The sequence below is a fragment of the Esox lucius genome, chromosome 4, assembly GCF_011004845.1.
Source record: "Esox lucius isolate fEsoLuc1 chromosome 4, fEsoLuc1.pri, whole genome shotgun sequence".
NCBI lineage: Eukaryota > Metazoa > Chordata > Actinopteri > Esociformes > Esocidae > Esox > Esox lucius.
Window position 1 is genome coordinate 20083620 of NC_047572.1, and position 16714 is coordinate 20100333.

The following is a 16714-nucleotide window of genomic DNA, read 5'->3' on the forward strand; positions in this document are numbered from 1 at the left end:
GCTGTTGCACATGTGAGCATCAGATGTGTAGGTCCACATTGTAAAATGACACCATCAAATCTGGAATTGCAAGTTCATAAGTTAAACAGTCATATGTGAAAATGTCTTTTGGAGCCATGCAATTTAAGAGTGTTATTGCTGCAGAGTACAAAAGAATACACCATTTTCTTGGACTTCTGTATTATTTAGCACAAACTGTTTTAAAGGGGCCATATTTTACTGTACTTCTATACATAAATACAATAATAAATTACCAGGACACATCTGCATTTAATGTTTTAAATTAATGTTTTAAAAATGTTTTCTCCAAAATTGTTCAGACTGCCTGTGATATTCCCCATTGAAACTTTCTTGCCGGTCCCTCAATCAGTTTAGATTGATGTCTTGTCTCCTCATACTCACTTTAAATACTCACAGTATTATACCCCCACCCTAAACCACACTGGACTAGCTAACACTATTCTAGACTTATTCTGTAAAGGAAGAGGAGAGAAGTTGTGTTATTGTTTAAATTCAGTCTTGTAACTGTTACAAGCAGCATTCTACACAGTGCATCTTTAATGTTTAATAAAAGAGTATGCAGTATGCCACAACCAAAAGCTATCCATTCAAACAGAGAAAAATATCTAGCATCTCTTAACATAGAAGTCGGGGCTCTAGGATGATGCCAGTGTTTCATTAACTCTGAATTGGATGATCAATCAAAAAAAATATGAATTTTCTAAATTAATTGATGGAGCAACTTTTTCTTTTGACATCCCAGTTGTTTTGAAGAAAAATACAATTCAAAGCATCACATATAAATGACAAGGGATTTACAACCAGTTATCATTAGTTTTGGGCTAACATTAGACATCTAAGTAGCTAGCCAAATGATTTTCACTTCTGCAGTGAGACCTTGGCAACCTTGGACATATTGCAGGAGTGCAGTGACCATAGCTCAGTAAATCATAGTGGGCACTGTTGTTTGTGGTTTGATCTGGCCATCTTTTTGTGTGGCGTCTGAGTCATTCAACACTCAGGTTTGGATACGATCCTCCAAACACATATGAAATCAGAACACACCTCTTCCAGTTAGCCTACTGTCTTGAAATTACTGTCTTTTTGGTACTGAGAGTGTGTCATTAAGTATATTGAACTACATTCAAATAATAAGTATTGGTTTAATGTACCTAGGTTGGGTTTCAGTCGGATAAAGCACAGGTTAACGTTTATTCACAGCTGGATATTAGTAATCTAAAACAGTACCAGGAAGTCAGATATTTGGCGTAATTTACAGTTGCTCCATGTTAACTTAAAGTTGTTCGGGCCAAGACAACTGAGCAGCTACACTTGCAGTTGCTCAAGCATTGGTAAAAGATGTGTACTGTACTGTGCATGTGTTCTAACTTTAACATGACCATCTTGAAATGTAATAAGCCACCTTGGGAGCCCAGTGACAATCACCGCTGCTCTTATTGGTTAAGCTGTTATTGAAGCTTGTGCAGAAAGCTCTGACAAAGTCAATATGACAACTTTACTAATATTTCCATGCACCTGTAAGAATACAGGTCAGACGCCTACACATACTGAATAAAACCCACCAAAGACTGTTTCATTGGTACATTAATAGCTTAAAATAAAATGCACACAAAATACATGATAAGGTCTTAACCATGGTCTCTAAAATGGCCATAAGGCCTGCGTTTATATCAGCCATCGCCTTCTCTAATCTCCTCATCCAGATCGTAATGTCAAGGGGCCCACAGCACAGATCCTGACAACACATAAGGAAGTCATTATTATTTTGTTTTCATAATTTATATATGATCAGACTAATGCATGCACTTTTTTGATTTTTATACAGACATTGCTGATCGCTTCTTTCATTAAGTAAAATGTACTTTTCCTGGGTTTGGCGGTTGTCTCTAGAAGGCATTAACTCACATATGACCCAACACGTTAACTAAAAGATCCTTCTTCGAATTACCAAGCTCTTTTGCACTTTGCCCCTCCCAACATCTCAGGTCTTCTTCCCTGCACACCCAAATGCTGACTCCGTTCCACTACAGTAAGTTACCCCCAGGTCCAGGCTCTACATTTTGAGTGAAGGAGTTTCTCCAACGTTGCTCTTAGGCTCCGGAACTCGCTAGCACCAACTACTTGTTTAGGCCCCATCTCTTCAACTTCTTTTTTTTTATGGGCTTATATTTATTATTTACATGTGTGCATATGAACCATGCAATGATATATATTTTAGGTAGCCTTCTAATAAATGTGTATAATTGCTAACTGTTAGCTAACTCAGTGATTGCTGGCCTCCTTTACATCCTAGTTTTTATTTTGTTTCTGGAAAACCTGTGTATTTTCCTATTTATGTAGGTAAGACGTCATAGTTTGTAGCCATTATATGTGAATTGTGAAAGTCTGGAAGTGTTTAGGGTGGACAGGGCCTTTTCCTGAGGGTGCTGACAGATATACAGACCCAGGTAATGATTGAGGGTTAGCTGGTGGCTAATGTTCACAGCTTGCACCTCTTCCTTTCATTACGCTCGCTCTCTAGCGGATCTGCGCCAGGAGACTGTCACCGCATGTTGCTGTGTTTCTGGGCTCCACCAGCTGTGCTTCTCTAGTCTGGGCTTGCCCTGTTCTGCTCTGTCCTGCCCTTCATCTCACTATTCCCCTAATTAACCCTCTTCTCAAACCTACACCTCACACTGCCCTGACCAACCTTCCCCTCCTGATCCTCCCCTTGCCCTCTCATGCTCTACACTAAACACTCATGCCCTACCCTTGACCTCTACCCTGCCCGAGACACTTCTGTGTCCTACCCCTACAAACCACCCTGCCCTGCTCTCTTCCACAATGCCCGCCAACCCTTACAGAGTGAATTAACTACCCTCCCTTTGCTCCTCTTTCATGAGAGAACGTATTATTTTCTCCTCGTCCCTCTCTTAAGAGAGAGATTGTAGTCAGAGTGCAGCTTAACCCGAGTATGCTGCAAGTATTGTCAATACTGTGCCTATAAGACACAGCCCAGCTTTACCTAACCATGCTGGAATACCTACACGCAGATCAACAACCATTAAGTGTGGATGATTTCCAAATCCCACAGATTGAATTAGAATCAGAGATCAATCTGATTTCTAACCTCCTGTGAACCACCAGACACACTGGTCTTACAGATCCGGTGAGTGGTTGAGTTCCAGATTTTGACAAGGGCCGTAGTATGTAGAATGAATGGCATGCTATTTGGGATGCAGCCAGTCAGAGATCCAAGAGGCAGCTGGACCACTTCACCAGAGGAAGCTATCTGACTGCAATGGCGCTGGCACCAACACACTGTCTTCATCATTACCATTGTCTTCCAGAATACCTCTCTCTCTCCCTGTCTCTCTTTTGGCTGCGGGTTTGCGGTTTCTTGTAATCATCTCATGAGCCATCAGTAGGCGTAAACAATGTGCTGGCATGTTCCGCTGTGCATTTCCTGTCTTGTTAATGAAGATGAGCGTTTTCGAAAAAATATCTTAGAAACAGGATGAAACAGTGCCAGTGCCAACCGCCTGATTCAGATGAGCCTCACCAATGTCCCTGTAACCAATCAGATTGATTTGTATTTGGTATGATTTTCTATTAATTAAATGCTAATATAATGCATGGCTTCAGTGCAAAGACAGAGTGTGGGTTTGTGATTCAGTTTCCATATTTAATTGTCCTGATGGTGAGATGGGATGTCGTAAATAATTTTATTTTCTTGGCTTACACCAAGCTTCCTGATTTTTTTTTTCTATCCTGCTCATTAGACAGTGCTTCACTGAAGTTTATCAAGGGGCATAAATGTGCTTTGAGCACCTGTAAAAGGAACTGCTAGCTTGGCCAAAATGTCACACCTTAAAACCTGTGTTGTGTTAACATTTTGGTTCCACTCATTATGTTAGTGGCTCATTGATTGGATGGTAAATAACAGCCCAGTACTCACTATTGATATTTTAGCCCCAAACAAATGTGTTTGACATCCATAACCAACTCATTACTCATATAAATTCTAACATTCACTAGTTTTATTTTATTATGTAGTACATTCAGACCACATTTACCTTATAATTAACACTAGTTTTTGCCGGACTGCTAGCTCTGGTCAAGCAGTGCCAGCCAAGAAGAGCGAATGTCTCTTACTTAGTTGGTGGGTGAGTGAGTGAGTGACTGAGTACCTCTTGTTAAATAGCGTAGTGGTTAAAGATGCGGGCTGCCATATAGGCAACTCGCATTCGATCCTCACCATGGATAGAACATAACAGAACAGAAGTATGCATTAGGATTTGTTCAGGATAGACAAATACTTTGCTGGCTACAAGATTCAGTAGCCACGTTATAGTAAGCCAAAAATAGAACTGTTTATGGTTATATTGTGACTATTTCCGGTGGATTTTTGAAGTACGCATCATTGCATGCTTTTTGGGGTAATATAGACCACAACCCCTTGCGCAGTAAAAGAGGAGTGGTTTCCATGATTCTCTTGTCTTTTCACTTGACGGAAATTCAGTTCGTCACCTAAATTGATAGTTATTTTATAAATGTCATTCACAAATGAAAGTAAAACAAACATTATTGTGCCATGAAATAAAATATCTTTGGCAGTGTAAAGTTAATCTTAAGTCTCACAAGCAATCGCTCAATTCTTATGACTATTCCAAGTAATATGTAGACACTAGTAAGCCTTTTACTGGATAATAAGCTGTTAAAAGACCTGTGGCAAAAGCCATACAGTTCGTAGATGCTATTTGTGGTGGAATTGAACTTACATTAGTCAGTTTAACAAAATCATTAATGGTGTCTAGCTAAATATTCAAACTTGGCATTATTTAAATGCATGACAAAATGCAACGATCCAGCCATGGAGTGATTGGAGTCATTGTTTTCATTACTGTATAGCTATTAGCTAGCTATCTGCAATAAACTATTTCTAATTGAATGTGTTGAATTTAGTATAGCGACCTTGTTAAACCTATTTTTGGTTTGGATGTTCCCTAAAGTAGGGAACTAGTTTTTAGGTCCGTGGAATTTCGACTAATTGGTTTAACAGTGCAGAAGTATACCAACACCACACCTCTGCACACGTATAGCACACGGAATAGTAAATAAAGACACAGTTTGTCACATGGGAGACCCCGGTTCAAATACAGTGAAGGCAACATCATTCATCCCTTTTAATCGCAGGCTGGCTGAACTAGGCTTGCCTGGCTCCTTTTCTTGTTTTATCTCAAAAACCAAAACGTATCCACTGTATATTTGCTATGATTGGCAAAATTAACCAATCATTTTTTATGTTCTATCTAGACAATGTTCTTCTTGATAAAATGTCTCGATATTATGATCATGGTGACAACTCGGGTCAAAACATGTTACACACAAATCAAAAGTTAGGTAATCAGATGGAGCATGGCTGGTCATTTCTGCTCGATAAGCCATGACAATTTTTGCACAGGCTAGGTTTCTGGGTCTCTCACATGACATGCTGGTGTTGTTTCACAGTTATCGAATACTTTTTATTTTAGAGGCCCTTGAAACTGTTAAATTTGGTCGCCTTTTTCGTTTTATGTGTTCATAAACAAATTTTTGAGTATGTCATCAAGTTTCATGCAGATCAAAAAAGCCTAAATGGTATTTCAGGCAAAGGCAAAGTCTTAGATTCTAAAAAGTGATTTAATGCACATTTGGCCCACATGAAATGTACATTTTAATGCAGTAAATGTTTCTATGAGCTTGCTCCTTGCTGTGCTGTCAGTGTTTATATAATGTACAAGTTGAAATAATTTAATAAATAGTTTAATTACTTTCTCTTCTTGTGGGTTAAAGGTTGATTTAGTATTGTGATAAACACTGGCTCAATTAGCCATTAAACACTGTCTCACGCTAGGTTTGAATGTCCACTTTCATTATGTCTCTTCAAAGGCATTTATTCTTCCTTTCTGTAGTCCTGATATGTTAATGCAATTGCCTATCTGTTATTTTCTGACAGAAAGACATGTATTAGGGCCAATTATTTATTAAGCAGCTCATTTGGATCTAAGAAGTTATAATGTTTGAAACATATGTGCGATTTATAGGGGCTTCAAATTACTTTTAAGAGCGTATTGTTTTCATACAAATCTTTTGTGGTGTCATAAAAGTGGGAATTGTACCCATGTCTACAAAAAGGGATGTGGGTTATCTGCTGCAGTCTTCACCCTTTTCAGATACATTTATAAGATAGTTTTTTCAGATACGTTTACAGGAGCGTCTTTTTAGATACATTTATAAGATTGTTTTTTCAGATACGTTTACAGGAGCGTCTTTTCAGATACATTTATAAGATTGTTTTTTCAGATATGTTTACAGGAGCGTCTTTTCAGATACATTTATAAGATTGTTTTTTCAGATACGTTTACAGGAGCATCTTTTCAGATACATTTATAAGATTGTTTTTTCAGATACGTTTACAGGAGCGTCTTTTCAGATACATTGATAAGATTGTTTTTTCAGATACGTTTACAGGAGCATCTTTTCAGATACCATCATAGGAGCATCTTTTCAGATACATTTATAGGAGCATCTTTCAGATACATTTATAAGAGTGTCTTTTCAGATATGTTTATAGTACTGTCTTTTCAGATACGTTTATAGTACTTTCTTTTCAGATACATTACGTTAATAGGATTGTATTTTCAGATATATTTGTAGGAGTATTTTTACATGCATTTATGGGAGTGTCCTACTTTTCATTTACATCAATTTTTAGGCTAGATCCTTCTGCACCAACTGAAGATAAAGAAGCAAAATCAATAGACCACACACTGTCTACTGTTCATTAATTTTGTTATCTTCTCTGTTTTGCGCGTATCTCTCTCTAACACACACACACGTTTGACTATCCTTGTGGAGACCTCAAACATTATTCCCATTCAAAATTATATTTTTTCTTACCCTAAATAGCATTTTTCATCATTGGAACCAGCAGACCATGATGGTAATGTTTTCCCTAATTCCTTTATATTTCCTCTATTTAAAGATGTTCCCCACAACTATTGCAACATCTGTACACATATTTGGGATTTTACTGTGGGTGCAGAAAGAAATCAAATCACTGTTTACCCTAACCTGTCACTTAACCCTGACACCAAACAGTTAACCTAAACCTAAACCTTATTTATACCCAACCCCAATTGTGGTTGTTACCATAAATCTAGCTCCTAGGCTGAAAGTAGCCCTTTCCATCATGAGGACTGTTGAAATGTCCCCAAAATGATGAATTTTCCTTGTGTTGCTGTCCTTGTTGGGATTTCTGGTCCAAAAGAATAGACATGCACATGAATGTAAATCCTCTGAAAGCTTCCACATCAGCCACCCGGCTTTTTATCCTGGTTTCTTTTGACATCTGTTAAATATTACCAGGGTAATGACGGGTAGTTTTGTTCAAAGTTCTGCCCAATCTAAGATGCTGCACGGCAGCTTAGGTCATAGAAAACTTAACTATAAACACATTTCCCATTCTCATAGAATTCCTTTTATTGTTCTGACTCTGAGGAAATGTCCTTACTTGTGTTCGTTTTAACAGACATTGTGTTAGAGCGACCGACTGGCTGAAGGGAATCTATCTGTAGAAATGCAGGTTGCTAGGCGCTAAGTCGCTGTTCGGCTGCCTTCTGGACAGATTTTATTGTGTTTTTACTATGATATCATCCAAACCCATAACAGTTTGTCAGATGACATCATTCGTTCTGAAAACACTTTCTGATGGTTTATGGGTCTATAGCAAGCTAAGGGCTGGATGTTTTTTCAGTGTTGAAATGAACTGAAAGATGATATGTATAGCAGAGAACAGAGTAATGCCATTCTTCACTCAGAAAATATGGAAAGATGCATTTTTGTTCTCTGCGTAGTACTTTATGATGGATTTATATAGGATGAATATAATGGCGTAGCATCCAATAATGTATTATTAGTGTTATTTGTGCACATGCCACACTAGTAAAGCTCAGGTATAAATAGTGACATATTTATACAACCCTGGGGGAAACATTGGTCACCTGAAGCTTTTTATTTGACCTGACTGAATTTGTCCCTTTCTGCAGAATGCTTGAGGATGACCTGAAGATCAGCAGTGACGAGGATGACACTGAGCAACAGGTAAAGTCCGTCGACAAGCCTCTCTAGATTACAATACTGTATCTCTGTCTGTGATAAGTGCAGGGATGATGGGAAATGGGGGAGGGGGGGTTAGTGGTGGTTTAGTTGAGGTGTATTGGGGTAACAGGGGTGTAGTGGTGTAATGGAGGGGTGGTAGGTTGGTAGCAGAGGGGCAAGGACACGGTTACGTCACCACTTACGCTGTCACATTTCTGGATTAAAATCCACCCTGCTGAAGGATTATTGGATTATTGATCATTGGAAACTGGAACAAAATAAAGACTAAAGACCATTGTCCTGAGGTTTGAGAAATACTAATGGATTAGGAAAAGGGTAAGAAATAATAATGTGTTTGGATATACACAGTTGGTTCAAAAATCAGGAAGTGGAAGCTGCATCATAGCACTCAGGCACTGCCAAGAAAACCATGTCCATCAAAACTCAACACTCTAGCAAGGAGACTTGAGAGAGAAGCCACAGAGGCCAACAATCACTTTGAAGGATCTACAGAGTTCAGTTAATGATAGTGGAGTAATGGTCCACCAATCAATTATATCAAGACGTCTGCATAAACTGGCCTTTATTGGAGGGTGGCAAGAAAGAAGCTGCCATCGGAAAGCATGAGATGGACCCAGCATAGAGCTTTTTGGGCTCATGTCTTATTCAAACCTGCCACTGTTTATACCTTAACATACACAATCCCTACATTGAAGTATGGTGGTGACAGAACCATGCTGAGGGATGCTTCTCATCAGCAGTGAATGGGTATCTTGTTAAAATTGAAGGATGAAGGGATACTGCAAGAGAGCCTGTTAAATCTTTCAGCAGGACATTGATCCCAAGAACAAGACACAATGAGCAACATCGGAGTGGCTCAAGAACATAACGGTGAATGTCCTACGCTAGCCCAGTCAAATTCCTGATCTCAATCCCTTTGAGAATCTGTTTAAAAACTGTGGTCCACAAGCATCATCCAGCAGACCTGAATAACATGGAGCAAATCTGCCAAGAAGAAGGAACAACAAAAGACATAGTTATTTCAGTGAAAGATGGCAAACAAATATTAATTTATGGGGTTGAATACTTATGCAAGCATGAGCTTGTGGGGTTGAATACTTTACTTGCTTATGTAAATATTGCAAAGAACTACAGTCAATGGACTGCTCATTGATAGTGAACATTCATTCAGGACCTTCCAATGGTTTGGTGGCTTAATGATTGTTATTATGTATTAAGGCCATTATACTCATCCAGTGAATGCAGGGCTCAAATATTGCTCTACCAAAAATTATACCCACACGTATGCCTGTGTGTGTGTGTGTGCACGTGTGTGTGTGTGTATGTTTGTCTGTCTGCTGTACAGTATGTGTGTGAAATGCATTTGCATCTCTGTGTGTTCATAACTGGCTTACTGCAAATGAGTGCATGGTACATTGTCACGCTGCCGGTGCCTGCAGTACACCAGCAGTGTCTGTACCGCCATAAACCTACACCAGTCTGCCTGCAGTACACCAGCAGTGTCTGTACCGCCATAAACCCACACCAGTCTGCCCCAGGACACCAGCAGTGTCTGTACAGTCATAAACCCACACCAGTCTGCCTGCAGTACACCAGCAGTGTCTGTACCGCCATAAACCGACACCAGTCTGCCCACAGTACACCAGCAGTGTCTGTACCGCCATAAACCCACACCAGTCTGCCTGCAGTACACCAGCAGTGTCTGTACCGCCATAAACCCACACCAGTCTGCCTGCAGTACACCAGCAGTGTCTGTACCGCCATAAACCCACACCAGTCTGCCCACAGTACACCAGCAGTGTCTGTACAGCCATAAACCCACACCAGTCTGCCCACAGTACACCAGCAGTGTCTGTACCGCCATAAACCCACACCAGTCTGCCCACAGTACACCAGCAGTGTCTGTACCGCCATAAACCCACACCAGTCTGCCTGCAGTACACCAGCAGTGTCTGTACCGCCATAAACCCACACCAGTCTGCCCACAGTACACCAGCAGTGTCTGTACCGCCATAAACCCACACCAGTCTGCCCACAGTACACCAGCAGTGTCTGTACAGTCATAAACCCACACCAGTCTGCCCGCAGTACACCAGCAGTGTCTGTACAGTCATAAACCCACACCAGTCTGCCCGCAGTACACCAGCAGTGTCTGTACCGCCATAAACCCACACCAGTCTGCCCACAGTACACCAGCAGTGTCTGTACCGCCATAAACCCACACCAGTCTGCCCACAGTACACCAGCAGTGTCTGTACAGTCATAAACCCACACCAGTCTGCCCGCAGTACACCAGCAGTGTCTGTACCGCCATAAACCCACACCAGTCTGCCCGCAGTACACCAGCAGTGTCTGTACCGCCATAAACCCACACCACTCTGCCCACAGTACACCAGCAGTGTCTGTACAGCCATAAACCCATACCAGTCTGCCCACAGTACACCAGCAGTGTCTGTACAGTCATAAACCCACACCAGTCTGCCCACAGTACACCAGCAGTGTCTGTACCGCCATAAACCCACACCAGTCTGCCTGCAGTACACCAGCAGTGTCTGTACAGTCATAAACCCACACCAGTCTGCCGTGTCCACCTTCATCCCCTGTCCTCTACAAGCACAACAAAGATAAAACTAAAAACACATAAGCAACACCCCTCCACCTCACAGACACACACACACACACACACACAGAATCACACACATACATGTGTATACACACACACACACGCAGTGTGAGTCCTAGACAAAGTGGATCAGCGTGCTCCAGTACATGTGACTCAGTGCCAGTAGGGAGAGTAGGTATAATGAATGTGTTTTTGACGGAGAGGGAGAGGGCTGGGGAGAACCTGCTGCAGTCATTTTGCGGCTTCTATCTCCCAGTGCCTGCATAGTGCTGTATCCAAAGCAATTAGCATCAGCTCAGGCTCTCGCTGTATTTTTCACTCTCTCATCCCTCTCTCCTCTCTATTCCAGTCTTGCTCTTTACACTCTCTCTCTCTCTATCCCTCCATCTCTCTTTCTTCACTCTCCCTTCTCGCCATCTCTCCTGTCCTTGCGTTTTGCTCTTAGCCTATCTCTCGTGTTGTTATGAGAGTGGACAGAGTAGTAAGGTCAGCTTAGCCCTACCTCTGACAAATCACCTGGCGCGGAGGGGTACGGCTGTGGTCCTTGAGAGGTTGAGAGAGGCCAGGGGGGAGCTGGACTGTTGGAGCTGCTACTACCTCTGACCTGACTGTTATGCAGCTACCTGGTGCTATTCATCAGCGACCAACACCTCACCTCCTTCTGCATTCGTCTCGGTTTTTCTCCGTGCCAGCATTTTCTTCTCCCCCTTTGTCTACTAAAATTCACTGGAGATTTTCGAGCTGTGTGAATTTTGAGGATTATTTTTTGTCGTACAAAACGGCGAGTGTTTCATTGCTTAGTTCAGTGCAGCAGCATAGATGAGTATTGGGGACTGGTTTCAATTATCGTGCGTCTTGTTGCCCAGTAAAAAGGCCAACCAGAAGAAAACATCCTCCATTAAATCAGCAATGTTTTCATTACAGATGTCCTGGTGGATTAAGAAGAAATCTAGTAATCGCAAACAGTGATGTCTTTATTTAAGTTAGCTTGCTTTCTCTCTTAATGATGAACCAGCCCCCCTACCCAGAATGAATAGGATACTGCTGTGACTGATCACCATAGATGAAAGAAAAACTAATGGTATTTTGACGAGGGGTATCGACATCATTTTTAAAGAAAGAGAGAGGGAAAGAGAGGAGATTGTGATGATGAGTATTAGGGCAGATGAGTGAGTAAAGAAGACTGTTGATCTGATGTATCAGCTCCTAGATAATCAAATGTTAATTTGTGGAACGGAATGAGCTGATCTAAAACAGTCTTCTTTACCCCATAGTTCAGACTGATCTCGCAACAGAGCTAATGCCTCTCATTCACATTGCCACAGTTGAATATGTAGGTTGACAACGCACTGGGGGCAGACATCACTGTACGTCGTTTGGGATGAGTTCATTCTCCAAAGCTAGAGCCAATGGTCTTGTCAACTGCACTCCCTTTGCTTTTTAGTGTTGTGTAATTCTGGCTTTGTGCTGTGTTGTGTTTCTGTTGGTGATACAGAAAAGTGCCAGTTTATGTCAGACTTTTTTTAGGCAGATTTTATGACTGTAGTTGCGGTAACAGCACTACTCCTCCCTTTCTTTTTGGCCCTGACCACGCCCTGAATTTCCCATGCATGTACACAGACACACACTCACACACACATACGCACATACACAACACACAAGACCTGAAACAAATGTCCAAAGACATCTCATAAGCAGGAATAAGCCCCAGCAATGTAAAACAGTTTGCTGGAGTGCGCCACTGCCGCTGTTTAGCCACACACACTGGCGGCCATGCCCCCAGCTGCGTTGCCTAGCAACCCCCGAACGGGGAAGAAGGATGGAAGCAGCTCAAATCCCTGTGGAGAGAGAAACAGCAATAAGAGAGCAGTTGACAGATGAGCTGAGTTGTTTCATCTAATATACTGTGAAGATCACTGGCTCCTTTCATGAATGATAAATGGACTGTACACAGATCAATGGTCACAGCAATAAAGTTAGCTGGCCAGTATGTGGCCATACCTTGGCTGTGCTTTGCTGGTGGCCAGGGCAGTTTGTGGACAGGTTGTTGTGGTGGTGGTGGTGGCCAACAGCTTTACTACAAAGGGTTTTATATTTTTTGCTATAAGCAAATTAATATGGATTTCTGAAGGACGTGGCACCTATCAGCAATTCTATATTTAACATTTTTAAGGTGTGGGCTACATCATATGTTCAGGACTAAAGCATTGACACTTGTCTTCCTGTCCACAATTCATTTACTGTGAAATGGCATCCCCTGTGTCTGAGAGCATGTAATTTATTTTCACTGAACTGTCATCTGTGAGGACATACTTTAAAGAGCGTCTGATTCCACATGATTCCACATGTGTTTTTCTGTTGCTCATTACAAAAAACAAGATTTCTGTCTTGGAGGTGGCAGTTACAGATGTTTCTCCCCTGTGAGACACCATATGAAGGAAGTCAGTATCATATCCTAAAAATAAACAGAATAATTTCAAGATAACTCAGAAAACCTGTAATGCTTTTTAAATCTAGTTAAAGAGTTTGGTGCAAACATTTTCATGTAAAAAGAAGAGCAAATCTTGTGAAAACATAGTCATAGTTGCTCTGCTGGTCTCACTGTCTTTGACATTGATGCAGTAATGTATGTTTCTGACTCCTACCAATTCCAAGAGAAGTTGGCTTTTGACTTTCAATTCAGTTATTATTTAATGATCTTCTATTTGTCACAATTTGCAGTCATTGTATTACAGGGAATATGTAGAGAACATATGAAAAGAGGGGCACAATAACTCTTAGTATTTAAATGACTGTAAGTGCTTCCAGTTGGTTTCAGGTTGCAGTGCTGTAGGTTTAAACCAATCCATAGCTCAGTAAGACGTTTCCTATGTAGGTATCATGGCACAGGTGTTAAATATACCTGGACATGTAGTCAACTGTAAACGTGAAAATGCTGATTCGATGCAAGGCCTCGCTGCTACTTTAGCTAGTAGATACAAATGAAAATCCCAAGAAATCACACAGTTGTGTTTTCGCCTTCAGCCAGCATTGATCGAGTGGCGGACGCCTCAACGCTCCCTTTAATCATTCATATTCCTCCATTCAAAGGGAAAGGGGATGAACAGACGAAGAGGAAAGTGCGTGTTTGATTGCCTATCCGCGGTCATCATCATGCAGGGCCTTGATTCATCCACTCTTCAGTGCTTCCTCCAGCCTGTGTGCTCGTCCCTCAGTGGTACAGAGCCGTGGGTGCCATCGTCCGTCACATACTCCAGTGTTGTGTCCGGCACCTAACGGCACCCTGTGTTGTGTTACTGTGTTCGCAGGCAGCAGAGAAACCCAAGCCCCGAAGTACACCTCTCAGGTAAGTGGCAGATCCTGTTGAACTGCTCTGCGTGGAAGTGCCTCTGTGACACAATGTTTTGTTTTGTCGCGTGTAACAGCCTGTTCTCTGCGCGTGGGGGTTGCAAATGATCAGTTCAGCGCGCAGATATGTAATCAGTGGCGGTTTATATCACACTACTGTCATTGTAAATAAGCTGCAATTGTCTCAGATCATCGCTCTGTATAGTTTGATTACATGTGTCGTCCTCCTTAGGGTTTGTAATTGTAGAAATACATGATTTAGTGTACGAAGATGAGGTATCTTCAGCTAAATTAAATAACGTACACTGTAGAATTGGGGAGAGAGAGAGAGAGAGAGAGAGAGAGAGTGAACGAGAGAGAGAGTGGGAAAAGGCACAGGCTAAGTATAGAAATGTATAATTGCCTGCCATACACACAACTATGAGGGAGTGATCCAAGGGTATGGAGCTGTTGTTCATGAATAATAATTGTTTAAAAAAAGGAGCACATCAGATGTACTAAATTTAAATACTGCTAGCATTTTATTTTATCGGTTTAGATATTATATGACCTGCAGGCCTCCAGCAGTTTTCCTCCCCTGCGTAGAGCGGAGCGGGTAGACACCTTGCCTTGCTGCTCCAGTCTGAGGGCATTAATATGCATGGAGCAGGAGATGTATGGCTGTTCTATCATCTCTAATCATGGGAGTATTATGGCTGCTGTGTGAATGGGCTCATTAAGGAAGGCAGAGTGAAACATGGCCTCCAGCTCTTTCTCAGAAAGGGATTCTGGGACTGGAGATGCTGCAAGCACTCCCCCGGCCATGCCCCCTGGAACACCACACACACATGCATATCGAAAAGCGCTCAGACACACACACGGGCTCGCAAACTCGCAGACACACGCGTTCGCACATACCACGTTCAGATCCACACGTCTCTCTTCCCCTTGTGCTGCCATACAACACACCCCGCCTTTATGACTCACATCTCCATGTACCACACACAACGCTTCTTACGATGCAACACACATCTCCATGTACCACACACAACGCTCCTTACGATGCAACACACGTCTCCATGTACCACACACTCATCTCCTTACAATACAACACAGATCCCCATGTCCCACACTCATCTCCCCATACTGCACACTTCCCTGTGGCACCTCATAACAGCCCCCACGAACACTCTTATACCGCCACTACATCCTGTTCATTTATGGAAATTCCTTCACTTCCATACACAACCCCTAACATTACATGCAGGGCCAATCACCATTCATCCCCTTTCCTTATAACAGCTCTCGGGGCACAGCCAATCATTTTGCCTCCATTACTGTAGAGAGATCACCAGTACCTTCCAGCTCCCCAGTTGTGCACACAGTTCAGATTCTACAGGCTTTATGCGGTGAGCATAGTCGTATCAGTCTGTGTGAGACAAATTGCTGGTGGCTCGCGGCCAGAGCACAGGGAATTTAACTGTTCAGGTGGCAGGTGTTTTTGGTCATGATTGACCTGTACTGCCTGCCTGCCCTCCACCTGTCGGAGGAACATTTTTGGAACCGTGGGTGACCGGAATGGGAGGGGTCAGCGATGATCTTCCTTGCCCTGGAGTAATGGGGACCTTGATGGAGGGCAGTTACAGCAGATGACCATAGAATGCGGATCGCAGAATGTGTTATTCCAAAAATGCAGTTGTCCCAAGCACACTTACAAATTCACAAAGAAATTGTGTATTGACTATAAAATGAAAATTTTGCAGTGGCCACATTATTCTGCGGATTTGAAACCATTAGACACGTTGCAGACTAAATGATATCAATGATCAGGAAAGATTCTCTGTGGAGGATTTGTCTATGATCCCTCCCAATGCATTCTCCAAAACCGTAAAACAATGTACAATAGAAAAGCCTCAGTGCCATAATCTTCACAAGTGGAGAAACACAAACCAATGTAGAAACAATGTGGGTGTCAATCAGTTTTACAGCTGTCATTTTGGTTACAAGTTATCCTGGGACACATTTCTTTCTCCAAAGAAATGAATTGGTGTAATATATATATATATATATATATATATATATATTGTTTGCACACAGTATGGCTCAGTATTTTGTTATACAGCTATATTTTATAGTATCCTTTACTCGTCTTTGTCAAGGGTGCCAACACTGACAATGGTTTTAGAGGTGACTGTACAATCTCTGTTCTCCCTCTAGTCTTTAATTCAGTCCATGTGAATGTGGCCTATATGCTCAGTTTTGACAACGTGATGTCTTGATGTTTCAATCCGTGACATCAAAGTAAAGTGTTTTCAATATTTTAATAGCCGTGCATTTCAAATCTCTTGCTCTAAACACACTGACTGACTGTGACTATAATTGGGGAAAGCCTTTAGGCAGGTGCTGCTTTAGGGGCGGCTATTACTTCTATTGTGGTTGTTGTTTCTGCTATCTGACAGGGCTTCCATTGTGCTCCACTGACATATGCTGGGGGGGGGGGGCGGGTTCAGTGTCCCATCAGAGGAATGTGCCCATTAAAATCTCACCCACAGATGAGTCCTGGGCTTGGGGCTCCTCTCCACCCACCACCAATAGTGGCCA

At 41.9% G+C, this 16714-nt stretch overlaps 1 protein-coding gene across 4 annotated transcripts in view; it reads left to right on the top strand.

Moving 5' to 3' along the window:
- Positions 1–16714, top strand: part of aff2 (AF4/FMR2 family, member 2) — a 176930-nt gene that overhangs the window by 109682 nt on the left and 50534 nt on the right. For all 4 annotated transcript variants that reach the window (XM_010899611.4, XM_020046169.3, XM_020046171.3 and 1 more), the window contains 2 exons: positions 8091–8145; positions 14095–14132. In XM_010899611.4, coding sequence (XP_010897913.1) covers positions 8091–8145; positions 14095–14132 — 93 coding nt within the window. The remainder of the gene's footprint in view (positions 1–8090; positions 8146–14094; positions 14133–16714) is intronic.